Below are 11183 nucleotides of genomic sequence, written 5' to 3' on the forward strand. Positions count from 1 at the left end.
TCCTCTTCTGACAGGTGGTCACCTGGGCCCCTGGTACCTCTGTTTCAGGAGCTCTGGAGGATAACAGCTTATTTCCCTGAGATGCCTCCTAAGATCTCCTCCCCCTAAATTTTGTTAAGTCAAACAGTTCCATGTGTACACTCCAAATTTGGTGACACAATAACAAACAGGCACTCAACTTATTTACATGTTTCCTTCTAAAGTTTATGTAAATTCAGTTATTTTCCATCTAGAGCAGAGGTTGGCAGACTGTGTGGGCCAAATCAGGTTTGTTTTTGCACAGCCCATGGACTAACGGTGAATTTTACATTTTAAAAGATTGTTAAAGAAAAATAAAGAACATGTGACAGGGAATGTATGTGGCCTAAAAAGGCTAAAATATTTACTCTTTGACATTTTTTGAAAAAAGTTTGCCCACCCCTGGTCCAGAGTCTTATTCTATTACATCAGTTTGATGTGTGAGAATATATCTATGTCAACATGGCAATTAAAAAATTATTGAATAGTTATTAGGCACTTGGATATGTTTAAGAATTACTGTAATGAATTTTTCTGGATGACCTAGTACAATTTTTGTGATGACTTTTCAAAAGATATGTAGTCACAATTGAAATTTTGAAAAGAATTTTAAAATTAAGGTTTACGATGGCTTGTTGCAGTGATCTGGGAATCAGAGTTGGGGTTTTGTTTCTGACAGTTACTGATTTACTGGGTTATAGTTTAGCAGTTTTGTTTTTTTAATGGTTCATTAAATACATTTAAAACTCTTTGGAAAGAAAGCATCTGGAAAGTGTGAAAGCAATTCAGAATCATGTTTACATGTAGTAAGTGCCTATATGTACATGTTGTAATGAGGAATATTACATAATAAGGATGGAGTAGTAAAGACATTGTATTTAGTTTTATTTTAAAGGGGTTAAAAGATATTTTTCATATATTTTATGTACTTATATTCTAATTTTTTTACCTAAACTTCTGAGAATATATTTAGATAGACCGTGTAGCCTAGATATTTCTTACATTTAATGTAAGCAGAATCCACTTAATACCATGGTAGTAACTGAAAATTTTAATAGCCATTGTTTTACTGGCAGTAATACCTCAAGTAGTTGACCAGAGCCTTCGTGTTTATCCAAGAATACTTTGTAATTCTACTTTTCCTGTGATTTTTCTGGGTGTTTACAAAGCCAGGATCAATTGTATTTACTGAAATCAGAATTCTGTCATGTGGGGATTTGTTGAAAGCTGGGAAGTCCCTTAAGAAGTCTGACTCATCTTCACCTCTTCTTTCAGCTTGCAGCTGTTTGTGATGTATTTGTGGAAAACTATGTCCCTGGCAAATTGTCTGCAATGGGGCTGGGCTATGAAGATATAGACGTGATAGCGCCTCACATGGTCTACTGTTCCATCACAGGTATTTCAGCACCACACCCTCGTCAATGGCGAGGTTTTCCAGTTTCTTTGTCTCTTTCTGTATATAAGAAACCTCTCGCTAGTGTTGGTTTTCTTGAGGTGGTTCTGCTCTCCCTCCCTGCCAAGCCATTTTAGGTTGTTGAAAATTAATCACTAAAGAACATTAACCTAAATGAACATTTTTCATATTTCTTCTGTGAATTGTCTGCCTGTAGTTTTGCCAATTTTTCTATTGATATTTCACAAAATACTGACAAGGTACTATATTAACTTATATGTACAATTACAGGTGAAATATTAATTGGCTTTAAGATAACATAGGATCTCAACATACTGCTTCAATATATTCAAAAGTGCTAAAGCCAACTGAAGGAAAAGAGTGCTATAAAGTCTTTTAGATTGTTCAGCCCTTGATGGTGAACTCTCTTTGTGTGTGTGTGTGTGTGTGTGTGTGTGTGTGTGTGTGTGTGTGTGTGTGTGTGTATAAGTGTGTCTTTAGGCTAAAGGGAAAAAAGTCATTGTATTAGTTATCTTTACATAGTTTATAAGCACTTAGCTATTAATTAGGGATACAGTATTAAAAAGTTATTCTTTAAATAGAAAATTACATTAATAGCTTTTGTCAGAATAATTTATAAGATTTTCAGATTTTATTAATTCATCCACCAAATATTTACTGCAGACCTGTGATCTGCCAGGCAGTATTCTAAGCTTCTGAGATACAGCAATGAATAACACATATCTGTGCTCTCCAGCAGATTTACATTCTAGGTTAGGGAGATAGATAGTAAATAAGTAAACACATTCTTTTGTGTTTTGTAATTGAGTGCAGTAGTGATAAGGTCAAAAGAGAGAAACTAAACAGGGCAAAGGGGATGAGGTGAGGAGGGCCTATTTTATACTGGGAGGTGAGACAAGGCTTCATTGATAAAGGGGACATTTAAGCCAAGACCTGAATGAAGTAAAGGAGTGAATCGTATCATTATTGGCAATGAGGGTTTCGGGCAAGGGGAACAGCAAGTGCAGAGGACCTGGGGCAAGACTGTGTTGGGCCTGTTTGAGGACTAGCAAGGATGGCAGAAACAGAGTGAGTGAGGGGGAATGTGGTAGGAAGAAAATCAGGGAGATAATGGGTTAGTAAGATGATGGTTAGTAAGGGCTTGTGGGCTGCTCTTAAGGAATTAGGCTTTTACTTCGAATAAGATTGTAAGCTAATGGAGAGTTTTAAGTAGAGGAATGATGTGACCTGACATTTTTAAAAGGATCACTCTAGCTACTGTGTTAAGAATAGACTGTCGAGGACAAGGGTAGTGGGAGAACAATTACGAAGCTATTGAAATAGTCCAGGCTAGAGATGATGGGGACTTGAATTAGAGTAGCAGTGGTCGAGGTAGTTAAAGAGTGATAGAATTCTGAATGTTTTCGAGAAAAGGGGGTAAGGTTTGCAGATGGATGAGACGTGAGTATCAGAGAAAGACTAGAGTTAAGGATGACTAGGGTTTTGGCCTGAGCGATAAGAAGAATTGCTGTTTACAGAGTCGAATAGGACTGTGGAAAGCAGCTTTGGGAGGGAGAACATCACGTTTGGACTTGGAATGTCAAGTCCAAGTCTAGCTTGAAATGTGGAGTAAGGGCTTGGATCTAAGAGTCGGGAGATGTAAAATTTTATAGTTATGAGCAAATACATGGTATTTGAAGTCTGTATTTGATCTTTCACAGAGTGAGTGTAGATAGAAAAAGGAGAGTCTGAGTGGCTGAGCCTGATGCACTCCCATGAGTAGATGTTTAGGAGACGATGATGATGATGATGACGCAGTGAAGGAAGTTGTGAAGGAATCAAGGAATCATCAGTGAGGTGGGAGGAGAACCCAGAGGCTAAGTGAGGGAAGGGTTTATTTTCATAGACAGTTTAAGCAGAAAAGCGTAAAGCATAAAGCACGTATGGACCTGAATTATTCGCATCTCCTAAATGCACCACACTCGCTCTCACGGCAGAGCCTTTACACACGATGTTCCCATTGCTTGGAACACTAATCTCCTGCCACACCCGGTAACTCTGTCTTTGTTCTTTAGATCTCACCTTGGATGTCATTGCTTCTGTGCAGACTTTTTCTCTCGATCCCTGAAGACTGGGTTGGCTGTTGTCTACCATATTTTACTCTTTATTTGCCTGTCTCCCCCACTATCATTCAGGCTCTTGTTCAGCACACAGTATAGAGCACATGGTAGGGAGTTTCTTACCTCAAAGAATGAATAATCAGAACTTGGCTAAAGAGTTTTTAATAGCTGCCTTTTTTTTTTTTTTTTTTTTGCATTCTACTTTTCGGAGATAAGTGTAAGTGGTAAATGTTATGTTTACGTTTTCCAAAGAAACTTTCAGAGGATAGCCTGGGGTTAGGGCATAGTTGGCCTAATCTGTTATTTCTTTTGTAGTTCGTCCATAGCACTAATGTAATGATCTTTGCTTTAAGGTACCAAAAGAGTCCGTACCATGAAGTAAATATTCACTTATTGTCGTTAGGTCCCTATGCATTAGGTTTTTTCCTAAGTCAGTAAGGGAACTAGCACATTTAAAAAATATTTTAAAAGGGAACCAAACAAAAACTTTACTCCTTATATTTCAGTAAATTTATCTTAAAATAGGTATCTGAAAATCTTGTTTTACTATAAAAGCCACAAAAATGTTATCTTAAAAATGTTTGTTATTCATAAAATTATAAGAACCAAATACTTCTATTTCTGTGCATTCAGGTTAATTGAGATATTATAATACTTTGACTGTGACACATTACTTTAGTATAAATATTGCTTTTCATGGTGTAATTGTCTTTGTGGTGGTATTTTCATATAAAATAAGCTATAGTTGCAATATTTGGACAATTGTTATTATTTTAGATTTAGATCGAAGAGCCCAGTGATCATTAACTTCTCTGCTGAACAGCACGAGAGATAGGTTCTGTACATAGTAGATCTTTGCCACTAGATCTGACTCTTTTTCAGATGTCCTATTATATAGATCTGTAATCACACTTTTGTTTGTGTGTCTGTATATCGAATACTTATGTGTGTGTGAGAGAGGGAGAGATTTTTCCTTAGAGTCTCACAATGTAATGGAAATGCTGAGGTCTAAAATATTAAAATAGGTGAACTATTATCTTCTGAATTACCCTGTAACCATAAAAATTCTACATAACTAACAAATGCAAAATCTTACTTGACAGTAAGTATTTATTTCTCATTGTCATAAATGTGGATTGGCTGGGATTCAGCTGATCTAGACTCGTTAGGTTTGGCTCTAAGTTGCAGGTCTGCTCTGCCCGTGTCTTACACTCCTTGGACCAGTGGCTACCAAGTACGTGTTCTCCTCGTAGTGAAAGGCAAGCGCACAAGAGAACAAACTTAACCTCACAAGCACGTTTAAAGCCTCTCTCTGCTCACATCACATCTGCTAGGTATTCATTTGGTCAAGGCAAGTCATATGGCCAAGCCTAATACCAAGAGGTGGTTAAATATAATACTCTAGTGGCAGGAACTACAAAGTCGCATTGAAAAGGGCATGGGATCCGGGAAGGGTGAAGATTGGGAATAATAATGTATTTCATCACATCACCCAGCTAAATGAAATGCTAATCCACTTGGGAAGCCTCACACTTCCCCAGAGTTTCACATCTGTATCTGACTACGGTTAGAATCAAAAGTTCTTCTGGGCCTTGTCTTGTGACTGGAGAATCTCTTAAGTTTTCTAACAGTTCTCAGATCCTGTGTTAACACTTTAGTGTGGCAAAGGCCCTTAGAGATAGATTATATAATCCAGTAGTTCTCAGCTAAGGGGAAAATGGGAGTATCATATGCTTTTCGGTAATAGGGATGGGGCATGAAGGGGTGATGGGGAGAGGCATGTGTAGTCTGAAAAAGCAGCCCTCTTTATTCTATAATCCTGTGTATCCCCACCTCCTGACAATCATTAGAAAAACATTCACACAGCTCTTTCTTCTTTATTTCCTGATAAGGAAACAGACCCAGAACAGCTAAGGGACCTAAGGTCACACGGCTATTTAACGGCAAATGGATTTAAAACTCAGGCTTCTTGACTTGGTATTAAGTGCTTCTACGCTTTCTCTGTTTAGACGTGTATCATTGTTAAGTGATGACACGGACTTTGTGATTACAAGACACTGGACAGGCCTCCTTGAGAATATATAGTTTTGTTATTCTGTTTCATTTGTTGTGGATCATATTGGCACCGGTGGGAGTCACGAACAGAGTTGCTCATCAGGGAGTCTAATTTCAACGGATTCTTTTGGAAGCAGCCGTCATTTGTGAGCCATGAGTTTGTGTGTATGTGTATATAAAGCAAGGGGCATCTCTGTTTTTTTAGAAGTTTGATATTCTTGGTAATCAATGTTTTTTTTTTCAGTAAGACTGATTAGATCAGTCTAAAGTTGCACATGTTATTATTGGGATCCTAGACTTTCCTGATGTTTCCCAGTGGTATTGATGTCTTGTCAGTGCTTTCCAAGCCCAGATAGTCTGTTCTCACTCACATGTTGCCCTTACTGCTGATGAGAATAACCTTGGAGTGGTTGGGAGTTTACTCTAATGCATTCTGACCATTGTGTGGCTGAGACTGCCTCAGGCTGTGAAATCTGGTCTACAGCACAGAAATGCTGCGCTCATCACGAGGGAGGAAGGACTCGATTATTTTTATTAGAACTGTCCTCTTGTCATTTCAGAAGAAGCTGAGCGTGAACATTAGGGGGCAGTGTTTAAAAAGCTATCAATAGAATTCACTACGAATTCCTTTTTGAGAAAACTGTAGTGTTTCCTGTGTACCACTGGGTGGAGAGAATCTCTGAAAGGACGTATCTATATTTTTTCAAAGTATTTTTTTTTCAAAGTGACCATTCTCTACTTTTCTGTACTTTTAGAAGTACAATGATATTTTCCTTAGCAATTTAATTTAAACTTTTATCTTCTTTCCTTCGTGTCTTCTGTGCATGTTATTAATTATACACACTTAGCAATAAGAATGCTACCACATTTTAAAGAATTTACTTTTTTTCTTCATGTTAACTTCATTACTCTTTCTTTCTAAAAGGATAAACATTACATTATGTTATTGACTAAACTAATTTTGTGGTAGGAACGTTGTGTTTACCCTTTAAATAAAATTTCTTGTCTTTTTTTAAGGAAAGTAGTTTGCAAAGCAGTTTTTTAATTTTTGAGAACAAGTTACAAAAGATGATATACAGAATGATATTATTCATACAGAGTTAAAATTATATAAAAAATATATTTTTTGGTAGTTTACTCGTATGTGATTAAAATATGAAATATAAAATATTAAAATATTAAAATATTCGTAGAAAAATAGTATTCGTAGTAATGAAAAATACTAAACTCAAGAGAATGATTACCCCTGGGGAGTGGGGAGGGAGGGAAGGGGGTCAGGGATACACACAGGACTTCAGCTGTATTTGCCAAATAGCCAACTGGCAGATGCATGAGTATTTGTTATGTTGTTCTGTACACCCTTATTTATTTATTTATTTATTTTTGGCTGTGTTGGGTCTTCGTTGCTGCGCGTGGGCTTTCTCTAGTTGCGGCGAGTGGAGGCTACTCTTCGTTGCCGTGCGCGGGCTTCTCACTGTGGTGGCTTCTCGTTGCGGAGTGTGGGCTCAGTAGTTGTGGCTTGCGGGCTCAGTAGTTGTGGCTCGCAGGCTCTAGAGTGCAGGCTCAGTAGTTGTGGCACACGGGCTTAGTTGCTCCGCGGCATGTGGGATCTTCCTGGACCAGGGCTCGAACCCGTGTCCCCTGCATTAACCAGGGAAGCCCCATTCTGAATACCCTTTTATGCTTGAAATAACAACAGCAAATGATTCAGAAATGCCCCAATAATCCCTTCCTTTCTCATTCCTTTTCTTTGTCTGCCCCTCACCCCCACCACTCCAGTACATGTTTCTTGAGCTTCTGTAGATTCCTGGCTGTGTTGAGTGTACAGAGTGAACAATGCAGACATGGTTCCTGCCTTTAAGGAGCTTACAGCCTAGTGTGAGAGACACTTCATAAACGGGTTAAGAAGAGAGTATGGCATGTACTAACAAATTGTGCTGTCGTGAAAGAATCAAACAGGGTACTGTGGTGGAGATTAGTAGAGCAGGGGATGCATAAGTAAATGGGATGGTCAAGGAAGTCCTTTCTGGGGAGGTAACATTTCATAGACTTAAAGTGTGAGAAGGAGCCAGCCATGCAAAGAGCAAGGGGAGGAGCTATTCAGGCAGAGAGAGCACCACGTGCAGAGGTAGGAAAGATCTAGCTATCTTTAAAGGCCTAAGAGAAAGCCAGTGTGCCTAGAATACCAGTAACTGGGAACAGCATGCTTGAGAAGACACTGCATAGAGGTGTGCAAGTGCCATGTTGTGCTGGAAGGGGTTTGAGCAGTAGAGGGATATGATTCAGATTACACCAAAAATGATCTTTGGAAGAGGTGGGAATCGAATACTGATTGTCTCATTGAAGAATTTCATTATAAACATTGGTCTTGAAATAAGGTTCATGTTTGAGAGAGTAGCTATTAAGATAAAATTTCTTTAGATTACTAAAGGCTCCCATGGTGTTTCAGAGTCAGTAACAGAGAATGATGAGCCCAGATGGATATGGCAGATCATCTAGCAACTGCATCCAACACTATATCATGGCAACGATAATACAAAACAAAACACTGCTGCACTTGGATTCTTATGGAGTGAGTTCGTCTGTGTACATGTATATTTTCATCATTTTCTACATATTCACCACATAACCATGTCTTTTAAAAAAGAATAATTAGAAGTCTGCCTGTACTCTAAACCCATAAAAATTTTGAAGGGGAGAAAAACAAGAAAGAAGGGAGGGAAGGAGGGAGAGAGGGAGTGAGGAAGGAAGGGAGGAAGGGAGGGAGGGAGGAAGAAAGAGAAAGAATCAGAACTGAGTCAAATGGAATAACAATGGGCAAGTTGTTTTTAACCTCTAAAAATAATAGTCCAGTTTAGTTCATTAAGCATCATTTCTAGATTGAATAAACAGTCAGTTACAGATACGACATTAAAAGAGGTCCTCACAGTCAAAATAACTGGAAACTACTGGTCTAAATTATAGATGTCTCTGTTGTCTCCCCTTCTAACAGAACTTTTTTTTCCCCCAGAATTTTAGAGCGTTGTGGTCATCTGTCCAACTTTATAGTCAGTGATCCCTAGCGAAAGTGTGGTTTAACATATTTACCATTTCGTACCAAACTCATTGTTTAAACAAACAATGACACCGTCTCTGCAGGGGAAGAGAAACTTAGCACATAAATACAAGATTTCAAAGCACAGCCCATAAAACTAGGGACTGAGATTATATTTTGTCTGTAGACATGGACAGACTCCAGAAAGTGACTTTATGCCTTCATTTTATCCCCCAAGGGCATAATCTTTTTATCTTTAAATACTTATTTTTACCCTTACACATAGAACAGATGTGTTATACAAGTTGGACTCAGTGGAGTGTAAGCAGAAACTTTATTCTTTCCCACCCTACCTCTGCAAACCTGCACTCCTGACTCAGTTTCCTTGCTCATTGGTGAAATCCCAGGGAAGTCCTACAGACTTTTTTTTTTTTGTGGTATGCGGGCCTCCCTCTGCTGCGGCCTCTCCCGTTGCGGAGCACAGGCTCCGGACGCGCAGGCCCAGCGGCCATGGCTCACGGTCCCAGCCGCTCCGCGGCATGTGGGATCCTCCCGGACCGGGGCGCGAACCCGGTTCCCCTGCATCGGCAGGTGGACGCGCAACCACTGTGCCATCAGGGAAGCCCCCCTACAGACTTTTTTTCCGATTATTTTATTTCAAGTATTACAAATTCCAGTGCAATCTAAAATCAAAACTTCAAACTCTTGTACAATTTATGACTTTTCCCTTTCTCCAACTTGGGCCTGACTTCTTGGAAACCTGAAGAGTGTGTGTGTGTGCGCGTGTGTGTGTGTTGGCAGAGGATAGTCAGTTTCTTCATTCCTCCATGATCGATCTCTACCCTATTGCTAGCTTCTCTTTGCGATTCCTTCAGAGTCAGGCCCTCTTAGGGAAGAGAGTGAGTTAATGGGTATAAAAGAGCTTCTGCTTGATGGGGGTAGTTGGGCCCTGCATTGCGGCCTACTGTGTGCCTGAAGCTCAGCTGGTGGCAGATTGTCCTATGGGGAGCTTTGCAGGCGCCTCAGAGACTTCAGACTGTAGTTCTCCCTCTTTCGTCCTCAGCTTTGTGCGGTCTTATGTATACAAAGGCCACCTGTTCAGGTCAAGGTCACTTTGTCCTATAGGAAAAATTGTCCTATAGGAGAATTCTATCTCATGGATAGAATTCCTTTTTTAATTTTTGTAATTTTTTAATTGAAGTATAGTTGATTTACAATGTTGTGTTAGTGTAAGGTGTACAGCAAAGTGATTCAGTTATGTGTGTGTGTGTGTGTGTGTGTATATATATGTATGTATTCTTTTTCAGATTCTTTTCTGTTATAGGAACATTCCATTATTAGTACAAGATATTGAGTAGAGTTCCCTGTGCTATACAGTAGGTCCTTGTTGATTATCTATTTTATATATAGTAGTGTGTGTATGTTAATAGAATTCCTTTAAAAATGAACTAGTTCTGCTCTCCTGTTGGTCCACTTAGCCCATGGGGAAAACTCCTTGCTCTTCCTCACCACTGGGAGTGAAGTTTACTCCCAAATCTTTTAGTTCTTCTGCCTTTCACTGACGTAATCATAGCCTCTTGCTTTTGGTACTTTTTTAGGCACATGTCCAGTCCCTATGTACTTTCATATTCCTAAACTATAGGCCCAGACCTCAGATGCTTTTTTTGAAGTGTCCCTCATGTGGCTTGAAGTAAAGAGGAAGCAGCTTGCCCCTACCCTTTGGCAGGGTGAAATGCACAGCATGCTGACAACTGTTCCTTTTATTTTTTAAAATTTATTTTATTGAAGTATAGTTGTTTTACAATGTTGGGTTAATTTCTGCTGAGCAGCAAAGTGACTCAGTTATACATATATATACGTTCTTTTTCATATTCTTTTCTGTTACGATTTATCACAAGATATTGAATATAGTTTCCTGTGCTATTACAGTATGACCTTGTTGTTTATCCATTCTGTATATAATATTTTACATCTGCTAATCCCAAACTCCCAATCTTTTCCTCCCCCACCCGCCTCCCCCTTGACAACCACAAGTCTGTTCTCTATGTCTGTGAGTCTGTTTCTGTTTCGTAGGAAAGTTCATTTGTGTCATTTTATTTATTTATTTATTTATTTATTTATTTATTTTTTAATATCTTTATTGGAGTATAATTGCTTTACAATGGTGTGTTAGTTTCTGCTTTATAACAAAGTGTATCAGTTATACCTATACATATGTCCCATATCTCTTCCCTCTTGCGTCTCGCTCCCTCCCACCCTTCCTATCCCACCCCTCTAGGTGGTCACAAACCACTGAGCTGATCTCCCTGTGCTATGCAGCTGCTTCCCACTAGCTATCTATTTTACGCTTGGTAGTGTATGTATGCCCATGCCAGTCCCTCACTTTGTCCCAGCTTCCCCTTCCCCCTCCCCATATCCTCAAGTCCATTCTCTAGTAGGTCTGCATCTTTATTCCCATCTTGCCCCTAGGTTCTTCTGACCATTTTTTTTTTTTTTAGATTCCATATATATGTGTTAGCATATGGTATTTGTTTTTCTCTTTCTGACTTACTTCACTCTGTAT

At 39.0% G+C, this 11183-nt stretch overlaps 1 protein-coding gene across 16 annotated transcripts in view; it reads left to right on the forward strand.

Moving 5' to 3' along the window:
* Positions 1 to 11183, forward strand: part of SUGCT (succinyl-CoA:glutarate-CoA transferase) — an 806218-nt gene that overhangs the window by 22581 nt on the left and 772454 nt on the right. For all 16 annotated transcript variants that reach the window (XR_008617466.1, XR_008617468.1, XR_008617464.1 and 13 more), the window contains one exon: positions 1294 to 1414. Coding sequence is in view for 7 of the 16 variants with exons in the window: in XM_055085091.1 (XP_054941066.1) it covers positions 1294 to 1414 (121 nt within the window). In the remaining 9 variants the exon portion in view is untranslated. The remainder of the gene's footprint in view (positions 1 to 1293; positions 1415 to 11183) is intronic.

The sequence above is a fragment of the Physeter macrocephalus genome, chromosome 5 (genome assembly GCF_002837175.3).
Source record: "Physeter macrocephalus isolate SW-GA chromosome 5, ASM283717v5, whole genome shotgun sequence".
Lineage (NCBI taxonomy): Eukaryota > Metazoa > Chordata > Mammalia > Artiodactyla > Physeteridae > Physeter > Physeter macrocephalus.